Source organism: Mustela nivalis (assembly GCF_964662115.1).
Source record: "Mustela nivalis genome assembly, chromosome: Y".
In the NCBI taxonomy this organism is placed as follows: domain Eukaryota; kingdom Metazoa; phylum Chordata; class Mammalia; order Carnivora; family Mustelidae; genus Mustela; species Mustela nivalis.
The window spans coordinates 33,508,927-33,536,151 of NC_139041.1; the positions used below are offsets into that span (position 1 = coordinate 33,508,927).

At 43.1% G+C, this 27,225-nt stretch overlaps 1 protein-coding gene across 8 annotated transcripts in view; it reads left to right on the plus strand.

Annotated features, from left to right (window-relative positions):
- The window catches only part of LOC309856922 (neuroligin-4, X-linked), a 304,846-nt gene that overhangs the window by 72,585 nt on the left and 205,036 nt on the right, over positions 1–27,225 (plus strand). For 7 of the 8 annotated variants that reach the window (XM_082718712.1, XM_082718713.1, XM_082718715.1 and 4 more), the window contains one exon: positions 6,473–7,263. In XM_082718712.1, the coding sequence (XP_082574838.1) occupies positions 6,792–7,263 (472 nt within the window). In that variant the 5' untranslated portion in view covers positions 6,473–6,791. The remainder of the gene's footprint in view (positions 1–6,472; positions 7,264–27,225) is intronic. The other variant, XM_082718719.1, reaches the window with a different exon arrangement.

The window sequence follows — 27,225 nt, forward strand, 5'->3', positions numbered from 1 at the left end:
TTAAGAGCTGACTTGGTCTGAGCCCTCCCTGTGTAGGTCAGGGAGCAGAAGCCGTGGCCCCTACGTGATGGGCTAGGGGTGTCCTGGCTAATTAGTGACCAGGGCAGTGGGGTTCTTAGCTGACCTGACTCTCCATTTCAACGATGCCACCAGGACCCTGATTCTTTTCATGGACTGTGTTAGCAGATGGCCTCTTCCCCCTTGGGCTCGTAACATAACTTTGAAGAAAACAGTCTCCATCTTTCCTTCAGGTTATAAATCTATTTCCATAGTACATGGGAAGATGAAGTTACTGAGCCAAACCCACAGAGACATGCAACTCTTGATTAAAACTTGCATTGTTAAAGAATCAGACTCCTAAAATGGGCACTACATATAAACGTGGAAGTATACAAATTATATATATTTATGTAAAAACAAAAATTAAGCACACATACCCACTGCCGGACCACAAAATAGAATGTTGTCGATTATCTTTGCATATCTGTGTTGGTTGAGCCCCACTGTCTTGTGTCTCAGGCACAACAGCTATTCCAGAATTTGGCTTTAATGATGGCCTTGCACTTTTAATATTTTAGCACAACTATAGCCCTAAACAATGCCCTGTCTAGTTTTGTATAAAGCTATATAAATAAAACCACACCATATGTATTCTTCTGTGACTTGGTTTTTGTTTTTGCAATTTCTCCATCTTGATACATACTCTCTGTATTTTATTCATTTTTCACTACTGTATAGTATTCTGTTTGGGGGGAGCCAACATTTATTAGTCCATTCTCCTGTTAATAGGCATCTGGGGTATCCAACTTTCTTTGTGTGTTGTGTGTGTGTGTGTGTGTGTGTGTGTGACTCTGGCTGTATGTGGACACCTTTGTGCATATCTGCAGACACAAATATTTAAGAAACTCTAGAGGCACCTGGGGTGGCTCAGCTGGTTGAGCACATGACCTGTGGTTTTGGCTCAGGTCATGATCTCAGGGTTGTGGGCTCGAGCTCTGCATTGCGCTGTGTACTCTGTGGGGTCTGCTAGAGAGTCTCTCCCTCTGTCCCTTGCCCAACTCATGTTCTCTGTCTCAAATAGATGAATAAATAATTTTTTTTTTAAAGCAGCTCTTTAGGAGAGATGGAGAAGATATATACCAGGTAGTATGTATGTGAGACTGTGTGTGTGTTTCTGTTTATTGGCACCAAAGTCTTCTCTATGTTCAAGTTCCTCATGGCACCCAAACTTGGTTTCCAGTGGAATGGCACTGATTTTCACCAGGATGCTATGATGATCTAGTTGGACCCCACATCTTTGCTCAACACTTGATACCATTTGTCTTCCAAATGTTTGCTAATCGTTTCTGATCTCTTCTGTGTCTCGCCAAGAATGAATGAGGTCAAGCCTCCTGTCCTCTGAGACCCTTGGCCCATCTGAGGGTTTACCATATGGACTCATGGAAAAGAGCCACAGAGATGGTTTTTAATCTCACTTGCATAACTAAAAAAAAAAAAAAAAAAAAAAATTAATGGTACTAGTTATTGAGATAGGGAACAAAATACGGAGACAATGTGAGTGAATCAAAAATGAGGTTTTCAGCACACGTAAGCCATGTAAGTGATAATATTCAGGAGACCCAATGGTCTGACTTTGAAGATGAATGACTGAGTTTGGTGACAGAAGTTCACATACACATTCTGGAGACGTTTGCCAGTTACTTGATTTAGACCTGGAAATCCTATTTGGGAATAGTTGAATCAGACACAGAAAATGAGTTAATGGGTTGTTCATACATGCTGATCCCTGTGCTTTCTTTGAACTCACAGACGTGAGTGAGGAAGCAAGCAGCCCTGTTAGGGGTAGTTTCATGGAAGTAGAAACTTGTCGCAGGGTGAGATCATGTCTCCTTCCCTCATGGTGTTCCCGTAACATAGAACGGTGATATTTACGAAATACGTATTGACCTGCTTATAGCTTTTGTTCCTAGATGTGACCATGGTAAGTTCTCTTGTCCACATAGTTCTTCCAAAAATATCCATATCTTACTTCTAATCCTATATCCGGGCTACATACTATGAGTGTCTCTCTATCCAGCCAATTCTGACTGGACCCTATAGAAGCCATTCTCTCTTGGTCCTGGATTTAGTCTGGGTTGCACAGATCCTCTCGCCGTAAACTCTACGTCCTTCTCCTGTGGCTCAGATGAGTTCCTGACCCGTTCAGCTTCAGCAGAAGAATGGAAGTTGGGTGGGCAGGTGAGGTCGTTGTTGCTCTGAGGCTATTGTGGGGCATAAACCCACCTTGAAGAACCCATCTTGCCTCCTTGGCATCTTCATCTTCCTCTCTAATTACTTTATTTACATCTAAGCATCATGGCTCAACATGGCGGACTTGTATGGGATCTGATTTTCAGAACTGGAAGCAAGTGCAGGGCTCAATGGGTGACGAGCTGTAACATTTGACCAAAGATTATTGATAGAGTGTAAACTTGCTCCCCTAGGAGAGAATACCAGAATATTAAATATATGCAAGTAATATGCGAATTGGCTGATGGCTAGCATTGAGTGACTCTTAGTAGGGACCGACAGGGGTGTGTGCGTGTGTATGTGCATGTGCACGTATGTATGTGTAGGTGTGTGCCTGCATGTTGTGTAAGCCTATTCACACACTCACTGGGCTACCTCATGGGTGAGCTCTGAGTTCGAGGACAAAAGATGGACCACACCCCACTCAGAGACTGGAAAAAGTTGGTGTGTTCCCCAAAAGCAAAAGGGAGGGACCCCGGTGATACCTAGAGGTTGCACACAGTTTCAGGACTGACTGTCTTAGGCTTTCGTAGTAAACAGCACAGGAGGTTTATTGTACAAGGTCATTAACTTGGACAAGGACCAGGGTCTGCTGATCTTGTCTTGATGCTTCATGACGTCAGATGAAAGTGACTCTTCAAAGTGCCTCTTGGCATCAGATCTCTCTGTGACTCTCTGGCTTTCCGTGTAACTGAGAGCAGCACAGAGTAGGGCTGCTTCGAGCTCCTTCATTCTTGTTCCCTTTTTAGGGGGACTGGAGGTTGTGTTTTTGAAGATACATCCCCAAAGCACTCTGTCCTCTAACATATTTGTCACAGCCTGGAAAGGAAGCGCCTTGAGTGCCCAGAAGACGTGATTTTATTCCTTGTTGGTTCAAAATACCAAAATAAGTTTAGTCTGGGCTGTTCTTAATGAAACACATCTTTTAACGTGAAACCTTTGGAGGGATGCACGCTTTGGGGAGAAATGTATGGCGACTTTTATTTTGAGCCATTTATATTCTGATACGCTTGCATGGTTTCTGCTTTGTCTTAATTACAATCTCAGGCAGAATGACTGCCCTGTAGAGAATCATCCTAAAATAACCAATCAAGTTATAAATCACGTCAAAATGCCAGTCTGAAAGATTCCTCTCCGTGCAACCTTGGCAGAGAAACCATGCTGGAAAGCCCTTCTTCATGTTATAATCATATATCTTCAATGAAAATATGATTTTCACTTTTTTCCATTAAATTATTTTATTCAGCTAATAGACTTTTAATAATATTTAAATTTAATTTAATAATTTAAATATTAATATAATTTTAATATAAATTTAACTTAATATAATTTAATATAATCCAATAAATAAATATAATTAAATATAAATGAATATAATTTTAAATAATATTGATTTAATAATATTAAAATTCTAATAATTAGAATTTTTCTAATTTTAGAAAAAATAATTAGAATTTTTCTAATAATTAGAATTCTAATAATTAGAATTTTAAAAAAAATCCTTTATGACTTGTAATGCCAAGACTTTTAAAGTTGACAAATACTTGAACGTGTGACCCCCCCCCCCCACATAACACATGCACACATACCGTAATCTTTCATTGTAAGCACAGGTCCTTAATCAAATGCATGGCCACCAGATTCCATATTGGATGACTCAGACCTCTGTTTCTTCCTGTGGGAAGGACATTTAGTGGTCTACAGGGTCAGCAGGTTTGAGGTTCAGAAACCGTGGATTTCAGATTGTAATGACTTGTGCAAATCAGCCAAATTTCAAAAAAGCGAGGAAATGCGTAAGACAGCCCCCAAAGTATGCACATTATCTAGAAAGTGCTCACATCCCCAGGTGCCTACTCTTGGGTCCTGCTGGTCCATGTTCTCTTTCCAGCCCTCAGCACCCTCTTGGTGGGTGAGGGGTAGATTTGGGCAGTAGAAAGACTTGATCCTTGGACTCAGCCTAAAGTCTAGGCATGACCCGGCTTAGGCACCTGTCATGTGTCTGTGGCTCGTGGATACTCTCATCCACGTTGACTTGGAGAAGAGTTGAGTGGGCCAGAATTTCCCAGCAGAACTCAGTTTCTAAGTCCTGACATAAACCCGCCAACCGAGTCCCACATTTACCAAGCTCTGCCTTCCAGGGACGGTGTGCCTCCTTGTGCGCATGATCTCACTTTACTCTCAGCTGCAAACAGATCAGGAAAGGGAGGCTGAAATATTCTAAATTCTTTGTTCTGCACTTGCTCAGCCCCGTGACCCTGGGCTGACTTTGGAGCCTGTGCCTTTTGTCTCTGTAGGCAGGACTCTTTCAAGGATGCCCCCATTAGGGTCCTACCATTTGTATTTATTGAGTGGGTGTTTTTCTCTGCCCTACACCTTTGCATAGTGCACACCCCAGGAAGAAACTATGATACACCATTTACCTGAATCACAGACAGCTTGGCTTACTTCCCTCAGCTCACAGATGTAGCATTTGGGGACCCGAGTCCATCAGAATCACAAATTCATGGCGTCTCCTTTTATCACCCGGAAGGCTCCAGGAGGAACAGCGGATGCTGGTTCCAAAGCAGAAGGGCTTTCAGGAAAACAAAAGACTCCAAACATGTCATCACCTTCTTCTTGTTCTTGTCTGCCTCCTAATTATTCAGAATTTGGGTCACAGTGTGGCAGAAATCCAAGTGTTGTGCACGGCAGAATTCAAAGATAGAAGGGAACACATACAACCACCGTTGGGTGAGATGCTTTTTTTCTTTCACTGTCATTGGTAAAACCGAGACTCGGAGTGCATTTTCATTCAGCTCTGATGAACTTGGCCCAGGATGTCAGGGACTATGGAATTCCCCCCAGAGGTGGCAGAGCTCCATGACCCATCCAGCTCCATTAAAAAAAAAAAAAAATTGAGCTTATTGACATATTACTCAATAAGGGCTCATTTATCCATTTAAATGCATAATTATACCCTAGTCTAGAAACACTCAGAATCACCCACAACGTCTTTCCAAGCATGGTGGTCTGTTTTTGGAGTTGAGGAATGCTCTCTTTCAAGCTACACTGCTTGCTACACGTAATGTGATGTTTTGTATTGCTAATGGGTCATTTACCATACTCTCCCACTCAGGCACAACCTTCTTTACTGTCCTCAGAGGAATGAGTTCTCTAGGCACAATCCTAGGATCTACATTCTGACAAGTCTGGGAGATTACACTCAGTGGGAGGGTAGCTCCAACGTACCACTAGACTTTAAAATGAGCTGCGTGGGGCATCTGGGTGGTTCATTTGGTTGAGCGTCTGCCTTTAGCTTAGATCATGATCCCGGAGTCCTGGGATCGAGCCCCGCATTGGGCTCTCTGCTCAATGACGGAACTGATTCTCCCTCTGCCTTTGTGCTCGCCCTCTCTCTCGAATAAATAAATAAAACCTTAAAAAAAATTTAAGTGGGCTACAAAAACAAGCAAACAAAAATAAATGAAATGGGCTGAGAGCTGAAAGGTTTACTGTAGATGGCTTAGGTGAAAATCAGGATGGTCATTTGGAAAAATTTACCTGGGAATGATGTTCTGGTGGGACGTACTGTCTTGTGCAATCTTTGTCTTGTTCCGTTTTTATGAGGAGGGGGCACTTCAGGGTGATGATGTGTGTAGCCTAATGGTGTATGTCACAGAATACCCCAAAAGGATTAGAATCCAGAGCCAACACTCTCTTGCTCCCTTGCATATCTGACGATTATCTACACGTCATAAAGCCAGTTTGGTCCGGTCCCACATGGCTCTTCCTCTCCTACTGAACAATGTTGCTAGGCTTCATGCCTATATCCCCTTAGGGAGAAGTGGCAGTTTCCTTAGACACCTGAGAAACACTGTTTTGGGGCTAGTCTTTGCAAAGAGTGAAACTGGGAGCCATCACTACAGTCATCTGAACAACAGGTATAACAAATGGGGATCTGTTTGTTAACTCAACGGAGACTTGTTGAACATTTTCTAAACGTCATGCATCATTCCAGGTAATGGGGTGCCTGGTGAGAATGAAGGCAAGTCCTGTTCTGCTAGATTTTTCTCCGTGGAGACATGGGTGGACGGATTCATCCTGAATGAGAATTTCATTGAATGATGTTGGGCGCTGCACGGAAGAGATGTGGGTAGCATACCTTCCCTTGGCTTCATTATTCTCATCTGCTTTCTTTCCCCAGTAGGAGGACTGCTCTGCCTTGGAGTTTTCCTAAGGAATCCTTGTCCTTGGGACGTGTTGGATGGTCCCCGCATCTTCGAGCCTCACACTTGCTGGAATCCCCTCCCAGGATTAAGAGAGTGCTGCTCTCTCCCGCAATGGGCTCCTGAGAAAACAGCTGGGTGCGTCCTTAACCTCGGGCTCTGTCTATGACTCACCGCCGGGGCTCCTCTCCTGGGTCTTTTGCTCCCCAGAAAGCCCTCTCTGTCTGCAGGCTTGCTTCCCGGCTTTGCTTGCTTGGAATCGTGTCACACACAGCCCCGCGGATGTGGCAGTGAACAATGTCGAGACCCAAGGGACTGTTATGGGTGCCGCTGTTCTTCACGCCCGTCTGCGTCATGCTGAACTCCAATGTTCTCCTGTGGATAACGGCCCTTGTCATCCGCTTCACGCTCATCGACAGCCAAGCCCAGTACCCGGTCGTCAACACAAATTATGGCAAAATCCGGGGCCTAAGAACACCATTGCCCAATGAGATTCTGGGTCCAGTGGAACAGTACTTGGGGGTCCCCTATGCCTCGCCCCCTACTGGAGAGAGGCGATTTCAGCCCCCGGAGCCCCCTTCTTCATGGACGGGAGTTCGGAACGCCACCCAGTTCGCGGCTGTGTGCCCCCAGCATCTCGATGAGAGGTCCTTATTGCACGATATGCTGCCCATCTGGTTTACTGCAAATCTGGATACTTTAATGACCTACGTGCAAGATCAGAATGAAGACTGCCTTTACTTAAACATCTACGTGCCCACGGAAGATGGTAAGTACATCCTTCAAACACTTGGAGGTCAGTTCGGCCAGCAGGCTTTTAGAATGTCTTGTGTGGGATTCATCTTCTATAACCTGGTTGTTCTTTCTTCGTATTCTGAATGCCGCTGTTGCCCTAACGTATAAATTATGACACTCGTATTTATTGGGCATCTAGGAAATGGACAGTGCTATAGTTAATGACTTAATTACTATCATGCGTTGCCTTTTCAGTGTGTTACAGTGTTTCGTTCTAGTTGATCACCCGTGTCTGCATAAAGGGTTACATCGTCTATAAAGAAAGATGAAATCTACAGAAAAATCTAGAGAAAACAATAGAATTAAGAACATTGTCATGCCCAAGTTAGCAAACTGAAGGTTATGAAACAGGGTTTTTTTTTTTTTGCTTTAACGACTTAAGATTTTAGCTTGCTTCCTTCCTTCTCTCTTTTCCTTCCTTCCTTGCTTCCTTCTCCCTGTCTTTCCCTCCCTCCCTCCTTTGAGTCTTCAAAGGAAAACCACTCATTGTCTTAACTACACAGGCAAGGCACATTTCATAAAACGGATGGCTTTCATCGTGTAGAATCTGTGTTATTAACATCAATGTGCACCTTGTTTCCTTCCAATATTCACAGCGATCCGTGGCAAATGGGTGTCCTTAGATGATTCTGGCTATATTTGGAAATAATGTGCTTGCTTGAACAAAATGGCTCCTTTGTTTTCAATAACATAGCAGTGAAAATTTGTAAAAAACAAACAAACAAACAAAACAAAACAATGATGTCTGACTTATCAATTTCATGCAACGGTGGTAACATTCAATAATCTCTTCTGTGTAGGTTTTGAATTAAAAATATATTTTAGAAAGGCTAACCAGACTAGAGTTGTACTGTAATGTAAACACATTTCTCATTTACCATTTGCACATGCTATTTTTAGGCAAGGAGAGAGAGAAGCCTAGAAAGTAAATCTTCCTGGAATTAAAAGCAGGGATTTACAGGAATCATGGAACTCATCTACTGTAGCAACTGCACTGTGTCCTTTGTCACTTCTAGGGGAGAAATTCAATTTTTCTTTTCCTTGAGTCCTTGGAGAATGATTTTCCATTAGGATTTGGCTGGAGGTCTTAAAGAAGAGATTGCATGTCCCACGATCTCCCCGAGTTGCAATGGTGCCACCATATTGTGTTTTCCTGCACGTAAATGGTCCAAGGTAGCTGGCAGAGGGTGTCTTGAAACACGAGGCCAGGGCTGAGTTACTGGGATCTCAGAGGATGCACGAGAAAGAAATGGGAAGCTGGGGCTTTATAACGTGAGTAATCTCTGGTGTGGGGTGGCCCTTGTGATGCTAAGAGATCACCCCATTACCTTGTAGGTCTAGGTCTGAATGCAATGTTCAGCAGTTAGAGGGACCCACGGATGCCCTCTTGACACACCGGGGGCTGAGGCACATTGGTGGCTGCCTTGTGCACAAATATGGACAAGGCTCAGTGCGCCCAAACCCAGGGAGACGTGTCCCTGCAGAAGGCATCTGGGTTGTGGTCTTTCTTACCATCAACCCCGGTGTCTAGGAGCCGTCGATGGGACAAACTCAATAGCCTCCCGGATTACAGAACCAGTATGGGTAGGCAAGCCTGTGGCTCCAAACCATAAACAACGTGGCCATTTCCTTGTGGTTCTGCCTTAAGTAGGAATTTGGGAACATAAAGAGAGGGAAAGGGTGATCCCATGGAAAACCCATGGAATGTTAAGAAAAAAACCCCGGGGCCACCTGTTTACATTTTCGGGTTTTTCAGAGCGTCTTTGCCTACAGTGTCTCGCACGATCGTGACAAGAGAATCAGAAACCCAGGTAGAGTCTGTTTTCCTATAAGTCGGCGTTTTGCTGGTGAGTCAAGGTACGTGCCTCCTGTTTGTACAAACAACACATCACAGCCTGTTGTTATGAGTTTTCTGGCTTCTTTTCATCCCTTTTTTTTTCTTTTTTTAAACATTTGCATCCATTTGAGAATCAATATGGAGCTTTAGGTATTTAATTATTGGGGAAAATTATTGGTTAATCACTCACTGAATAAAACTCCTCATCCTTCATAACCCATTGAAATCACGGCGTCATGCTGATTTCTCCAAAGACCTCCCTTTGTGGGCTGTCTTATTAATTCCTATCAGTGCATTTACTTAACAGTGTAGACCACCGTGTTTCAGATTTGCAATTGAGAATTCTGCCCTGACACAACAGGATTTTAGATCTTTCTTCGGCACAACTTCATCAGGCACAACGAAGTGTCACTGCCAAGAACAGTGCCAAGTTATCTACTATGTGCCAGGCATGGTGTAGACATTCACGAGGGCAGCAGACACAAGCATTCCTCATTTGGGGAGACAGACACTTGGAGGCAGCATATGCACTGCTCCAAGGGGTGTCCAGCTTGATTCCTGGAACCGGTCACACTGTGATCTTCCGTGGCAAAGGGGGAATGAATTTAGTTTGCCGCTGGAATTGTATTTGCTCATGAGTTGACTTGACCGTCAAGGGGGTGGGTGTTGGATTAGCCAGGTGGGCCCGGTATTTTAAGAACAAAGACCTTGGATTGTGGAACAGGGAGACCCACAACACCAGAGCTAGTGTGCCAACAATGTTATAAAGACACAACAAACCTTCTGCACTTTGAGGATGGCATTGGGCCAAGAGGCAAGGACTGTGGGCAGCTTCTAGAAGCTAGAGAAGACCAGGAAATGGATTCTTCGTGGGGGCCCCAGAAAGCTGCCCCATCACGCCTGCCATCTTGATTTTAGCCCCATGCAACTCTGACTTACAAAACTGTAAGATAATACCCGTTGGCTGCTGTCGGATGCCCCCAACGTTTGTGGCAGTGTGTTACACACCTATTTGAAAGGCACAGTCAAGTCTCTACCCTAATCGAAACCAAAGTCATCGCTGAAAAACTGTTTTATGGTGAGCCTTTGGAACCCAAACCCATTCTGACACTCTTCTTTGCTTCTCTTTCAAGCTCAAGAGTTACTGACAGAAAAACCCTCTTTTCTTAATGCTGGTTCTTTAAAACAGCAGCTTTCCTGCACGGGTGCCAGGAAGACAAAATGGGTTCCAGTCTGTGGGGTGACACTTTGCAGATTTGAGACCTTAAATCTATAGCGCATACACCCAACATTTTTCCCCACTGGGTTATCACAGTGTTAGGGCAAATCCTACTAAATATGGTAATTTTTACATAGGGATGTGCTAAAGGGACACTTAAATTTACCCAGGCACCTAAAAGAAATTTCGAGAACCAATGTCCATGAATGACCTACAACACAGCGTCCATGCCATCCTCTTACATCCATTAAATGTCACTCAAAATGGCAATTGTATCTCTAAATGGCTTCTTGTCCTACATGCTCCTATGCAAGCAAAATATTTTGGTCTTCCTCTCTAGACCTCAAGATCTGATGTATTCTGGCCAGAGTGATGCTTCTTGTTTTCTTTGATTCTTCATGCTTTTAACATAAAGTTGGTTCCCTCCTCGCTGTTCCTCTAGAGCTTAGAGGAACAGCTCTAAAACCATGCCTGCTTGGTTTAAAAATGCTATCTTGTCCCCTTAGCAGCTGTGGGACTGCAGGTTGGTCACTTGGCTTGTAGGTCACCTCCCTCCCTTTTCCTTGTGTGTCTGAGATGTGCTGGGAGGAAGGTTAAGTCATTAATCCATATAAAGTGATTTACCCCCGTATCCTGCCCACGTAACCTCTCTGTAGTCCGCTGTTAGCGGAATGTAATCAGTCGTCAGAAAGGGAACCAGAATGTATCAGCAAAATTGCTTGTGCATATGGGGTCTCATATAAGCATTAATCCCATGCATAGTACATGTTCCTTCTCTATCACATAATTATTTACTGCAATCGTGGAGGATTCAGCTTAAGGAACGGAAACAAGAGACCATCATTTCTGACAGGACTGAGTGTGGTTTTAATAAAAGAGAATTTAGAGGGAATAGAGTTTTTTTGTTTGTTTGTTTGTTTTGGTTTTTTTCCCTAAGAGCAGAGAGTTATTCTGCTCTGTTTTATTCCTATGCTTTGGTGCTCGCTTCGGCAGCACATATAATGTTCCTAAGCTTTGTCGTTTTCAGCCACAGTTGTGAAATGAATTTCAGCATCTTATGGGAGCTACAGAAATTAATCATCAAGAAAGCTTTAAAATTCATTTCTTAGAAGAGTGTCTTAGAACATCCAAAGACAATAGTGTTCTCTCTCTCTCTCTCTCTATTTTTTTTTTGGGGGGGGGTTACGTGAGATAAAGGAGAAATTAATTTCCTTTCTCTTCTCATCAAGTCCCAGATAGTCCAATTGTATGCAGACAGTGGCAGAATCCAGCCGACAAAGGGAAATCTAAGTGAGTTACCACAGCGAGACAGACGTTTGACCCAATCCACATCAGCAGGCGACCGACGGGAAGACAGTTCGGTGATTGCCGTTTTCATGTGTCACCAGGATGTTTGACGTTGTGTAGACGTCGCTTGTAGGGGAAGAGAATTACGGAAGACGATTAAACAAATATCTGTCCGACAGGGGTTCATTGAAAGGAATTTAGCATTTTGTGACGACGGTTTGACTGGAGTACGTTTCTGATCACAGGGGTCTCTCCCCCAGCTCGAAAGTTTTCGCCCGTTTGAATGTAGAATCATACCCTTATGGAGTGTTGAGCAATCATGTATGTGAAGAATACTACCCAAATACTATTTGGGTAGTGCGAATTATACATGTTTGGAAAATAGAGCCAAATCTTTTCCTAAGAAGAGACCGGTCCCTTACTTCCCATCAGATGAACTCTAACTCCATCCCAGTTGCAATTTAAATGTTTCTCACCATTAGGACAAGTCTCCATTACGTACAATGTGTCAAAAATCCAACTCGTCATATGGTGTGTACCATAAACAATGTTGCAACAAACGCATTTAAGATGAAAACTGGGCACGGGACTGGTCTGCTCGAATCTGTCCCTTTGCAACAATTGGCTGATGATTTTCTTGCACAGCCTTGCCTCCGGGACACCGAATAACTTTATTAGTTGCCGACTGATACCGCTAGTTCAGACACGGTCATTTATTTTCTGTGCCGTCTTGGCTGAGATGGTCACCCTTCTCGATATTTAGTGACCTCGGTTATTAGTGATAATAACACTCCTGATGTACCTCCTCTGAATGTTGTTTGGGGTTATACCAATTTTGGAGGAAGCCACTGCATCATTATAAATTGTGATGAACAATATTAATTATAGCAATGATGATGAAATGGAAAAGGTCCATACATTACCCATTTAATTTCATGTGAATTTAATATCAATCTCCTTATATGATCGTTCACCGGAAGATTCTTTCGGGTGCGCTGGTTGGGAGTAGGTCTCTGCCTTCCTCCTGCGTGTGTTTTGGTTCGATGCCACGTTGCATTTGTGGGGTTTGTTCTATGTTCGTCCTTTGTCTATAAGAACTGTTGTCCTTCGTGTGTCAATGTCGAAAGTACAGTAAACATCGACAGAAGGAGTGACTTCCTTAGCTTTGGATTCAAGGGCCACGGAGGGTGTGTGAGATGCCAAACAGTGACCCTTTGTACATGAATCCGACCTACAGATCCCATACAGAATCTGCAGGCGACCATGCAGGAAGAGTCTGAGTGATCTCATCCCCTACTAATACTTGTTAAGATAAAGGAAGATGAGGAGTCTCTATTTTATTAATTCCATCAAATATTCTGCATGTCGGTTCAGAGAAATAGGTTTCTGCAAACTGGACTGGAAGCAGTTCTTTTTTTTTTTTTTTTTTAAATGGAAAAGGATGCCTATTAGATTGCATATGTGTACTTTGGATATTGCAAGTGAAGGTATATGGGGTGTGTGTGCGTGTGTGTGTGTGTGTGTGTGTGTGTAAGGTGTTCGAGGAAAGCCAGCAAGAGATATCCACAGTTCAATTAAGAACAAATGTGTTATGAGTTTTGGAAAAGTCAACTTGAACACGGGAACTACTGGACTATTCTGTCTTCGCTGAAATCCCAAGTCCTCTGATGTCCCACTAAGCAGAACCCCCTCTTGTCTGATGGGAATGTGGTCCTGAACACAATATTCCAGTCTGCCCTGGAGGTGTTCCGACCAAAAAGGGAAGGAACATGTGAAGTTTTGACTCTTCTCAAGCAAGGGAGTTTTCGTGGTGTGTTTCCTCAAGATAAGAAAATGTTCATTAACCCTCTTTCTTCCTAAAATTGAAGCCTTCAGTTACATTCTGCTCCTATCCCATTTGAGACCTACTCATCTCTCGATCCGCTCATCCAGTGTTACTGTCACACCCCATCCACGTTCTACGCGTTCACGGACTTTCGTCCTACTCAAGCCACGTCACCTCCAGATCTCATCTCCATGCTACGGTTCTTTGTCTTCTCTTCTGTCTTCCACTCCGGACTCTCCTGAGAGCCCTTTTAGCTCACTCCCTTAAACATTATTGATTTGAAGAAAAGAAAAAAGTTAAAATCATTGATTTGAAAAAGGACTCTTTGCCCTTCCCGTACACAAGGCATCGAACCGGTCCAAGTGATGATACAAGGAAATCCAACCTCTTTGCTTGGAAAATGATTAAGCCCCGACAATACTCAAGGTTCACAAAGGGATCTGTGAGTTCAAGTTATTATTATTATTATTATTTTTAAAGGACAGGTAATCTGTACCTAGATACTTTCCATTGAGGACCCACAATGGAAATTTTTCCACCAATCCAGACACGAATACAGAAGGCATACCCACATACGTTGTGTGCAACAAGATGGTTTCTGAGTCCCCCCAAAGCAATCTCATTGTTTATTGCTTTTCTAGATGGGCCAAGACATAAAAAGTGCAAAAATGGGAAGGAGGGAGAGATTAAAAACCTAACAAAACCATAGAAAGGTACATTGATCATATAATCCTATTTTGAACATTGAACACACGCACCTGGGTGTTGTTGTTGTTGTTGTTGTTGTTTTTAATCTTTTAAATTTCTTTTCACCGTTCTAAGATTCATTGTTTATGCACCACACCCAGCACTCCATGAAGTACGTGCCCTCCATAATACCCACCACCAGGTTCACTCAACTTCCCACCCCCTGCCCCTTCAAAACCCTCAGATTATTTCTCAGAGTCCACAGTCTCTCATGGTTCACCTCCCCTTCCAATTTCCCTCAACTCCCTTCTCCTCTCCATCTCCCCATGACCTCCATGTTATTCCTTCTGCTCCACACATAAGTGAAACCATATGATAATTGACTCTCTCTGCTTGACTGATTTCACTCAGCATAATCTCTTCCAGTCACATCCATGTTGGTACAAAAGTTGGGTATTCATCCTTTCTGATGGAGGCATCATACTCCATAGTGTATATGGACCACATCTTCCTTATCCATTCGTCCGTTGAAGGGCATCTTGGTTCTTTCCACAGTTTGGCAACCGTGGCCATTGCTGCTATGAACATTGGGGTACAGATGGCCCTTCTTTTCACTGCATCTGGATCTTTGGGGTCAATACCCAGTATACACCTGTGTGTTTTTGCTTGGTTACATTTTTGACATTGTGGGATTCATAACCGGAATTCTAATGCAAGATTTTTCTTCTCAGCAGACTGTGCAGTGAGATTAAATCCAAAGAATGTAAGGTTCTGTTCTGATCGAATACTTTTATCCCCAGAAATTTAAGGAAAAAAAAAAAGATCTTTTATTAAAAGCTTTCTGTTTTTCTCTCAGCTTTTTAACTACTGATAAACGTTCATCACTCTGTTTTGTCGTGTATCCAGATAATACGCAACAAAGTTATATTAATTTTGTCTATTTAAAAAGACTTTAGATTCAAAAGCAGCAGCAGAGCGTAGAGAGAGAACAGCATCTTCCCCGAGAAAATTTAAATGTTTAAAATATATCAACATAGGCAGGATCTGAGCATGGAACCTGAGCAGGGCTCAATTCTAGGAGCCCAGGACCATGAGCTTAGCCAAAATCAGACACCTAACCCACTAAACCAACCAGCTAACCCCATCCTTTTTTTTTTTCCTAAAAGGGATTTTTGGCATGTTGACTATCACTGTCAGAGTTCTTCTGTAGTCAGTGATGGAAGTGAGCAGGATGTCCATCCCAGGATGATAAAGACCTCCACGAGGGGGGATCTGAAGGGCTCATTCCATCCCCAGTCCTCTGCAACTTGGAACGGCCCTGTCCATGACACTCTGAAGCCCTACACAGAGATGGTGCATCCTTCTGCATGTTCGTAGGGTTCTAATGCAAATGTTATTTTACAAGTCTATACCTCCAGCAGGCTGCAATCATTTATACTTCCTACAAGTATTGCCAGGCATCTTCTGTGCTCTGGACGTTGCCTTTTGGCCTTTATCTACACCCAGCAGAGAGAGAGACAGACCAGGAACCATAGCCAAGCTGCCAGGGACCACCCCAAGACCCCAGATACATTCCTAGTGCCTCCCTGCACCAAACCATCTTCAAAGTGGCATTGGTAGGAGCAACGCTGAAACTCACAAAGCAAGACGGTCACCAGCAAAACAAAGTCCCCGCTGTCATTGGTCTGGTAACGAGAGACAAGCAGTATATGCATCACAAAGATGCAGACGCCCAGTAGACTAGGGGACATCAGAGAATGATGGGAGTTATGCCTCGTGTGTCGGCCGGGATGCACAGCACAGATACATGAATGCGAAGCCTTGGGTTTGAACCTGGCCCAGAAGGATGTTGGCGGTTCTAGGAGAGAGCTCACTTCATTGTTCCGGAGGGTTGCTGACATCTACGCAGGAAAGCGCTACCAACAGATCCGCAGAAATTTGAAAGGCTGCTTTTTCTCATTCTGTTGCTTGCCAAATCTTTGAAGATAAGCCCTTTCTGTGGCATCTTCTGCAAACCTCCTCTGCTTGTTTTACTTCCTCCTGCAAGTGGCTTTGACACCCTCCCGTTCTCCTCCCTAGCTCACAGCGCCTACACTGACCACGGATGACTTGTTCCTATATGGAGGTCTCGGGAACCGTGATCACAGCCGACGTCCACCACTAGCCACACCTTTCTTCCCTATCACAAAATATGTCCTAAATATACCCAGAGTTGACGTTAAATTGTTTTTTGTTTCTCTGGCAAATGTATGAAGATCTTGACTTCTCTCTCTTGTGCCTGAAAGTCCCACATTCCCCTAATTTTTTAAAGAGGTAGTTTTCCAGCAAGATTTAAGAAGTAGTAGAAAACTGGACCCCTCTGCTTCCCAAGACAGAATGCATACACCAAAGCGAAGTGACCGGCAGCTCTGGCCGAGATCCCGCCACGGGATGTTGACCCACATCATCCCTACCAATTGCAGCCAGGCCAACGTCTGTTTGCTGACGTTTTCCTAAAACACTGAGCCCGGGAAGGCAGCTTAAAATCATCATAGGAAGGCCAAGAGGCTAATTGATTTGTAGTTTTGAGGAAGATGTGCCTTGCCTTCTTTTAAATATCATCGAGTAAGATTTGATTTAATGGTGCAGGAATCCTTTCCAAGAAATTAATTGAAGTTCATGGGTTAGAATCATTGAAATGAGAAGAATCATTGTCTTTGAAGGCTTTCTCTAGACATAGGAGGAAATGAGCTTTCTCCAGCATTTGCTCTACTGAAGGCTTTCTTGCTACTCTTCCTGTGGTGGTTGTCTTCACTGTCATCAACACTAACATCATTGACATTAGATGATCTCTGATGAGACATTATGAGGTCCGGACCCAAGGAAAATTGGGGGTCCATGAGCTTCCCAATAGTTATTCTAAGGCTACAAAACATCACTTAGAACCTTTTAAAAACCCTTGCAGATCATAACATACCGATTAATCCTTCAAACTTTTCTTTTGTCAAAGGGTTTTTGAGTTGACCCGTGTTATGGGTTGAATTGTGTTCCCCCACCCCACCAAAAGGATATGCTGAAGTCCTAATCCCTGGAATTTATGAATGTCAGCCTATTTGGGTTTAAGGTTTTTAATAGATGTAATCAAGGTATGATGAGGTCAGACTGTATTAAGAAGGACACGAAATCCATTACGACTGGTGTCCTTACAAGAAGAGACACAGAGAGGAAGACAGAGACGCATGGACAGAACATGATGTGAAGACGGAGTCAGAGATATGAGGGATGGATCTCCAAGACAGGGAGCACCAAGGGTCCCTGGAAACCACCAGACACTAAGAACTGAGAGACAGACAGACACATCATGGTCCCCCAGACTCTAGTCAAGTAATCAACCCTGCTGACTCTGTAGTTTCAGATATCAAGAGGAATTAATTGTAGCACAGTATTGCAGGTTGGATGTGAACTTACAGAGTTGTCCTACAACATGATGGGACAATAAGTTCCTGTAGTTTTAAGCCACCTGGATTTGGGTCTGAATCATTGCTATTAGTAACCTGGCATTTTTGGTTTATCATTGGCTTTATTTGGTCTCTGTGATGCTGTTTCCATGTAAGGCCAAAAAAAAAAAAAAAAAAAAAAACTGGACACCAGCATGTCCCTGTGATGTCACCCTTGATCTCAGAGGATCATATTGGCCTGGGGATGATTCCACCATCCAGTTTGGGATCAAAGACCAACTCAAACCAGTTTCCAAATCTAGGGGGAAAATTACCCTTGGATCAGCATGGCTTGGGTGAGCATACATTTCCAAATGGGGGGAGGGATGGGTGAGTCCAACAGGACCTACCCTAGGGCTGATGTGGGCAACGTAGGTCCCCAAAGGAAAACAGGATGCTAAGCAGGCAAAACCCATCAATGTCCACTGCCCTCACTCATATTTGGGATAGAAACGAGACAAGAAATGGTATGGCTTCAGGGGCAGGAAAGCGCTACCCCGGATAGTTCTTCCTTTTTAACTCTGAGGATTTGGAAATGGGAAACCTTGTTTATGAGTTGTTGTTGGTGTTGTTTTTTAAGCATGGGGACCCTTTGGGACGTAGAGTGATGATAAAGTGACAGGAACATCTTGCCCATGAGGAAATTTTTATTCAGGCAACGCTGGGGCAGGACCACATTGGGAGCTGCACTGGAGGGACATCTTGATCTGGAAGCTGGCCTCTGGTGGCAGTGCAGGGGTAGCGTGAGCTGTAACTCCAGGTAGAAAACGTGCCCTGTTTAGGACAGAGCGTAACCGACTGTCTCTACTATTTCCCTGAAGCATTCCAGCTAATGGGTTGACTTTACGGAAGAGGTATCCAATGTGAAGAGTAGACCTAGGGGTAATGAAACTGAATTTGAATAATTCTCAGCCCAAACCTTTAACAGGGGGAAGGGCTTGGTGAGCGTTGCATTGTAGGGCACTGGGCAAATGGCTGAGAAACTCGCATCTAGGGAATTCTGCAAGAAGCACCGGGTATCCCAATCAGTGGCTACCTCTGCTCATTGGGCTTCTCTGAAAGTAAGAGATGGGTGGGTTCTCAGGATGATGGTGAAACTGGTCTTCCATTCTTGTGCAACTCTGTCAAGACAACTAGGTACCCTCAAGACCCTTACTTCATTGCATTTTTTTGGCTTGTCTGTTAAATTTATTCATTCGTTGTGTCCTTATTGAGCATGTTCAAAGTCTGTCCATTTTGCTGAATGTAGTACCATCTTTTCCCTTGCAGGTCATACAGGGGAGGGAGGAAAGGTGGGGGAGATAGATAATGAACCAGAATTACCGTTTTGTAATCTGTGCTGTGATGTGACCCTTTGGGGAGACAGGAGAACATCTCGGAGGAACATATTTCTGACTCAGAGTTCAGAACAGGCCAAGGAGAACTTTGAGGGACAGCAGCTGGCCAAATTGGTGGGTTAGGGGAACTTCAGATGGAGCGGACCACGTCGTCAAGGATGGAGCCTGGAGGCTGATGTTAGTATTGATTCTTTTGGCCGTGCAAGGTTTAAGAGACTGAGCGAGCATATTTGAAGTCTTGGCTCAGCCACTGATCCAAAGTACAGTCACTGTTGTGGTCACTTAATTGCATGGTGTCATGATCCCATCATCCACTAAGCTACAGGGATTGCTGGTCAGATGTGATCTTATGAAAACTGAGAAACCCATCAAGGATGAGTGTTCAGTGAAAAGAGGCCCTCACTTCCTGTCAGATATGTAAAACAAGAGGGGACAATATAACTCAGGAGGACTCCATCGTGCTCCTGCCTGTTTTTGCAGTAAAGGTTAATGGAACATATTACCCACTGTGCCTAATTCCTGTGGCCGCTTTCACAGTACAATGGCAGAGTCAAACAGCTGCAAAAGAGGCATATGGCCCACAAAGCCTAAAATACTTACCATCCCACCCTTTATAGGGAAAGTTTGCTGACCCTTAATGTAAAGGGAAATCCTCATGAAGTCATGTGGGTATCTTCTAGTTAATGCACGGAATGTCCGAGTTCCGTGTTGGACACCATAGCAGGTGTCTCAAACTCACCAGGAACTTTTTCATATGCAGACTCCTAGAGCTCCACCCAAACTACTCCTGACTCTTGAGTTCTGAGCCTCAAGAATTTGAATTTTAACAACTTATGGTCAAAGATTGTGTCATACTGTAGTCATTACAAGATATGTTTGTATATTAACTATAGGATGCTTTACACATGGTTAGTGATAGGATTAATGATACGAAAAACAGTCATAAATATGGGCTCAGAAAATTGGGCCTGAAACATTGTTAAACCAGATATAGAGAAATACTCCTTTCTGCCATTAGAAAAAAATAGAAAAAAAAAAAACATGAAATCCATTAAACTGTGGTCCTTATAGCACAGACCAAGGTAAATTTCTGGAGTAACCTCTAAGAGCAGCTAGTTGCAAAGTGTATCTATAGGCAGTTAAGAGACACAGAACAAGAGATTGTTAGTTATAGAGCCTAAAAATCAAATTTTAAGCAAAGCCCTGACAGAACAATGGTCCCAGGATATAACCAACCCATAAATAGATACACATAGACAGTAATAGTGGTCATAGAAGTAATAATAGTAGACGACGATTTTGATAATAGTGGTGAAAGAGATAATGGAGATGAAGGTGATGATGGTAAGATGATGAGAGAGATGATAATGACCACGATGGTGGTCATGATGATGGAGATGGTGATGATGATGGTGTTGAAGTTGGTGATGATGACAATGATTGGTGATGATGGTGATGGTGTTGATGATGGTGTTGAAGTTGGTGATGATGACAACGATGGGGTGATGGTGATGGTCATGTGATCCTGGCAGGGTTGCTGATGACAATCATGATGTTGGTGGTGATGATGGAGATGATGGACACTGATGAGGATAGACAACAATTTTGATAATAGGGATGAAAGAGATGATGGAGATGAAGGTGATGATGGTGGGATGATGAGGGAGATGATAATGACCATGATGGTGGTCATGATGATGGTGATGGTGTTGATGATGGTGTTGAAGTTGGTGATGATGACAACGATGGTGGTGATGGTGATGGTCATGTGATCGTGACAGGGGTGCTGCTGCTGCTGATGATGTTGGTGGTGTTGATGATGGTGTTGAAGTTGGTGATGATGACAATGATGGTGGTGATGGTGATGGTCATGTGATCCTGGCAGGGGTGCTGATGACGATGATGATGTTGATGGTGATGATGGAGATGATGGACGCTGATGAGGATAGCCATGAAGATGCCAAGGATGACTTTTGTGGTGGTGGTGAGGGTAAGGAAGATGGTGTCAGTTGGAATTCAGAGTGTGAGTTTTTTAACAGCAGCCACTTTGGACAAAAGCGTGTGCTTTTTCTATCAGTGAGTGCATCTCCTAGCTCTCCAAAGTGCCAAGTCACAAGTGGGAAACATAAAACCATGATTGGTTCATCCTTTACCTAAACTGCTCAATATATAAAAAGAAAAAGCAGAATTCAGCTCTAAGTCTTTGAGAGTTTCCCAGGTAATTTTCTTAAGAGTTATTAATGCAATTTTAATAAAAGCAAACACCCTTTTACTGATAATCTTAGCAAAGCCATAATAAAATAATATTCAGTGCTAAAGAGAATGTGCGTGCATGGTTTCTTTCAGTAGGTGATTTCCTCAAGTGCTATATCGGTTTTTCAAGAAGCCATATAACATTACAGGTGAAAACATTTTTGAAATGTCCATTAAGTTTTGAACCATAACTTTATCTCAAGAAATTTATTTAATGAAATATTTTTAAATGCTTCTAAACATTAATGCCTAAGGATGCCTAAATGCTTTCTTATAATTTATGATAGGAAAATAAAATAAAAGAAGGATGAGCTGTGTGTTATGATATATCCCTGGTGTGAAGGACAGATCAGCCTGGTTTCATTCATTGCTTGGAGTTCTGTGTTGACGTTCTGCCTCCCTCATTGGTAGCTCGATGGCCTGTGACACGTCAGGAGCCAGTTCTCTGTCTATCCTCACATTTTTACATGACCCCCAAAACCCCCACAGACACACTTAGTCCATGGCTCACTCACAGATACTGTGTTTAGGTTCTAGATCATCTTCTTAAATCATTTAAGGGAGCAGCTATAGGCAGGTGTGGCCTTGGGAGCAAACCCAGGGCTGGTGCATTGAACACAGGGTTACATGGTATATGGGGTCTTCACAGGAGAATATCTCAAGCTGGTATACGGGCAGGACCTCAACTCTACTCTTTCCAGAACAAAGTCTTAACAGTTGTCTCTTTAAGAATTCTTAATGTAACTTGCTAGCAGAGTAATGAAGAGCAACAACAAAAAATGAAATGTGTATCTACTTATATGTTCTATATTTAGGTCTCGTAGTTTTTAACAAGTCAGTAATCCTCATGGATCAATATATACTTTTTCCCAAATTTTAGTGACAGTGCAGTGTTCACAGTATCTGTCCTTTGGTCACCCCGGGATCCATTCTTGCAGAACCAGAGTGGAACCAAATGGTAGTTGACCTGTAGTGGGACAGGGTCAGGGAGAGAGGCCAGCATCTCCACCGCGCGCCGAGGCGCCAGGCACTGTTGTAGGCGATCTGCATGTATTACCTCATTGATCCTGTTTGGGAATTATCTTGTCGACAGCTGGAGTCCCATGAAGGAATATTTTCAAGAAGCGAAATGACAGGCTCTCATTTGCATCTGGAGATTAATTACTCAGACTGCCAGTTATCCATTAACTTGCCCAGCTCGGCCCGAGCCCGCATCGAGATGGTATAATTCGATGTACTCTGCGGAGAGGTGATTCGCCCCTCTATTATCTTGGCCGGCTGCCTGAGTTTCTGACCACTGGAGACTTATTTGTTTAGGTTATGACATCTCATTTCTGAAACCCATCAGAGAAGCGGGCATGGATTAGATTATCGAATAAATTGACCAGGGGGTTCGTTTATCAAGGGATGTCTTTGCCAAGCTGGTTTATCAAGAAATGGGGCCTCTTTTAGGGTAAAGTAGCACTTACAGGGAAAGCAGGAGACCTTTATCTCAATGACTTTCTATTTCTTATTTAAGATTTCATCTATTTGAGAGCGAGAGAGATAGTAAGAGAGATCACAAGCAGAGGGGAGGAGTAGAGGGAGAAGCCGATTCCCCGTTGAACAGAGAGCCCAACGCGGGGCTCCATCCCAGGACCTTTGGCATCATGACCAGGTCTGAAGGCGGACGCTTCACCTGGACGGAGCCACCCAGGCGTCCCAATGACTTTCCATTTTTAATTTCTTATGAATAAGCCTGTTGGTAAATATACGGAGTGTTTGGTTCTGCTCCCTAAGTTAGGCTGTAAACAATTTTTATGAGTATTGAGCACTCTAGAAGACTAAAGGGGAGTCTCTCTCTATAGACACACTTAAAAAAAAAAATCAGTCTTTCATCCTTTGTAGAAAAAGCAAACTATTGAGTATGGCATGGAGTGGAAAGCAGAATTTAGCGATTGCCATTAGGAAGTTATACACAATTCCCTATAAGCGCTTCCCTCTATGCCCTCATTATAGCTCTACGATGATGTAAAAAAGACATAGTTTGGCCCTTTTATACACAATTGGTCAAGAAAGGGCCACACGCAGGAATACCGTAAAGAGTGCGCTACAAAAAGAGAATCTTCCGGCGCCCTTCATGAAATAAATCAGCGGTCATTAACATTCACATTAAATTGTGATACATTTTATATGTCCTCGACGAGATCCAAGAACCAAAGAATAAGGCCTGATTGATGGAAACAGCCGGTAATTTTATGCTTTTAATATCACGGCCTCTGGCCACATCCGGACAAGAGGAAGGCCGTTTGGTTTGTTATTTTAGAGCTGTTTCTCCCACCGTCCTCGAGAATAGAAATGATGTACAGTTTTAATATATTTTTCATGTACAATGAGCATGGTTGTCGCCACATTCACAGAGCAGCCTGTAGAAAAGAGCTCTAGTGATTTATTAGGGTCTCATGCAACGGAACTAATGTGCTCACCAGCAGAGTTTAATGGGAGAAAGTGAAAACACAGAAATCTTAAAAATGGAAAGAACATTCGGTGTCCAAAGCGTGCTTGCTTTGGGCAACATCTTGGTCTTACAAGATACCCCTTCCCCCTTTTTTTTTTTTTTTTCAATTTTATTTTAACAGCAACAACAACATATGATATTCACATTGGGGACCTCTTTCGATTTCCAGTTCCACATGGAATTTGCATATGGCAAAAAATACGTCATGTTGTTCCCGGAGGAACCGAGGGAAAAATCCAGTTAAAATCGACATTTTTAGAACGAAATGGGGTCCAGGGATTATTTTAAAGATTCAGTATCTTCTTCCCCCATTGGCATAGAATTGAAAGCTGTGTTTTCTAAGACAAATAGATTTTTTTTTTTCTTCAACATTTCCGTATTCAAAAAACGGCCAGGCTTGGGTGTTTCTACATGATTTTGTTTTGTGTGTGTGTTTTCTTCCAAAGACCCTCTCATTGGATTTTGGAAGATGAGCACATGTTTGCCCAGAGGCGCTTATCACAGACTCCGCGTTTCTACAGTGACCGCCCATCCTGGTTTGAGACTGGGGAAGTCGGCAGACCTTCCTCAGAGTCAGAGACATGAAACTCTCCTGCATACTCCTCAGTGGTTGTCTGTTAAACGCAAGAGAGCCATGTTGCAGAAAATGGGGGTAAACCAGAGATGTTGCTAGAAAGCACTCCGGTATTTGTGAATTTAATGTTTGGGAGGAAGGAGTCTAAGGAGGGAGAGCTCTTTGCCTACTTTCCAGTAAACGTGTGCAGGGCCTCGTCAAACATCCGTGAGTAAGGTCACCCAACCTTGCTTCCAAAATGCAGACCTCGAAGGCAGCTCCTGGGTGCATTGTGGATTATCCGTCCCTTGCCCTGGTTTTCAATCCTTTCGCATTTCCATAGCTGGCAACGCTTCCCTTTTAAATCCATCCGAAGTAGTAATGGGTGTCTCAGCCCCCGTGAGTCTTCCAAGTTGCTAATAACCAAGACCCTAGTTCTCCGTTAGAATATACATGAATCTTGACATAAACGTTGGACGAAGGGTTTCTTTTCCTTTTTGGAGAAGGTCCCTTCTGTTTTCTCTGTAGCTGTTGTGCTCTACAGAAGCGTTCCCTCCAACATCTCCTAAAACAACAATGATTAAAAACCCCATTAGCTGTGAGAAACGCCCACTGATGAAAAGCTGGAGTGTTTGCAAATGGTCATGTTTTTCGGGAGACAACATGACAACACGTAGCAAAATGCCTTGAAATACATGGTGCTTGAAGGAATTCTATCCTCAAGAAGTCATCGGACAGGTGCCGAAGGATGAATGCGTAGGGATTTTCACCGTTGAGTGCTTACGATAACCAATGATAATAAGAATCCTAATAAAAAATAATAATTAAAGAGGGAAAGGCTACAACCATTTTCAATGGTCTACAAATTGTTCTATAATTAGAGGTACAACACAAGCATGGCTTACTAGCCATTAAAAAGGCATTATAGCATAATATTTCGCGATATGGGGAAACAGTCATTGTGCGGGATTCTGTTTATTAAAAACGTCTTAATCGTATTATCTTCTGTGGTCTCGCAACCTTTTTCTTTCAAGTTCCCTTGTGTAATTACCTTGGAGCATCTCAGTTTTATTTCACATAATGACAAGAACGGAAGACAATGACGGGTTGGCATGTTGTGTGCTGAGAACATTTACAGGGGTGTGAACGGAAATGTTGGGAGAGGCAGGAGGAATCTGCCCGGCAGCTTTGTATGCTTTGGGCAGCACTAGCCATGAGGACCCCATGTCCTGCTCCTGTTTGACCCCTACATCTAAGACTGTGAACATACTCTGGTTTAAGCAGTCAACCAGCATTTGTGTGCACGTAGCCAATCTCTCTCTCTTTGGTGTCCTACCCACGATCCCTCCTTTCTGATCTTCTTGAAACAAAAATCAATAGTTTCGACGTAGCAACGATCCCACAACTTTTTCTTTTCTTCTTTCTCCCTTCTGTCTTATTCGAAGTGGGACCCATTTGAGAATGCCTGACCTCTACCCCAGCATCACTAGGATGTCCTCCTACGTATTTCTCTAGGAATGTTAGAGTTCATATGTACGTTGTTAATCGATAAAGAGTTAATTTTCTTATATATGGTGTGAGATAGGGATCCAGTGTTATTTTTCCTCCAGAGAACCGATGTTTTCAGCGTGTAATATAAACATTGTCTCCTTTTCCAGTGATTGGGTGTCAGGCAGCATCAATAGGGACAGAGGTCACACAAAGGTATTTATTAATAAGGAGGACAGGATATAAGGAAAACTAGCACAGAGCAGTTCACTAAGCCCGGAGTAGCCATATTATGGAGCTTTTATGAGAATTAATGGATGCCCATTTCGGTTGTACTGGTCGTACCTGCTAGGGAGGTGACTGGAGATTGTAGGTGCATGGTCTTGTCTCTCTTTGCCTCCAGATGGCCTGCCAAGACCTCCCTTGGTTTCCCCTGTGGGAGACTAAACCATAAGTGGTTCCCTATGGGTTCTGGGCAGAGAGCACTGTGGTTTGAGCGCAAGAGAGTCCCATCTCAAAGGGGTCTGCCCCAAAATAACCGAGTACAACTTCCCAACATCAACCACAAACATACACGTAGGGCAAGTCTGTGTTTTATATCTGGTTTGGTTCACTCACCAGTCGGTTCCTGCAGGAGGTCAACAGTGCCTCCCAGAGAACGAAACGGCCCTATGCTCTTCTTCCGCATTTTCTTTGCGTGTGTAGGTGTCTCCTCTCTTACGGATAATTTAGAATCCACGCCCCAAATTCTGCCATCTTTGTTGGGAGTTGTATTGAACGGAGCGACGCCTTTAGGAAGAAGAGATTTCCTTCCACGTCTGTGTTGTCTTATCCATAAGCTGGCACGGTTTACCACTCGAGATCTAATTTTAGTTTTGTTGAACTAATGTGTTAATTTCTTCCTCCTCCTCCGTGCCCTCCTCCTCCATTCTGCAAATTGTATCTTATTTTATATATCCTTTCCTGCTCCTGCTATGAAAGAATGTCTTGATTATATAGTCACAAATCTTTGGGGGATTATCCGTTGTTTCTAGTAGCTGATTGATCCAACTGCATGGATTCCGTAAAAGCAATCATACTCTCTACAAATAATGGCCATTTTCTCTCTCCCCCTTTGGAATATTTATACCCTTCATTGCCTTTATTTTTGTTGTCATCGTATCGATACAGGACATCGATTCCTGGGTTGAACTGCGTGGGTGCAAACGGACATCCTTGTTCATGACTTTATAGGAAACAAGTCCAACACTCTTTAATAAATGTGATAATGACTAGATGTTTTGAGGGAAATCACCATTTTATCAGGTAAAAAAAAAAATTAACCTTCTATTTCCAGTTTTCCACTCCGTTAAAACATTTAAAACCATAAACAAGCATTGAATATGTCACAGTTATTTCTATCATCTTTATGATGGGTTACCAGATTTTTCTTTTTTCTTTTTTTTTTATTTACTTGGTTTAATAACACAGTAGGTTT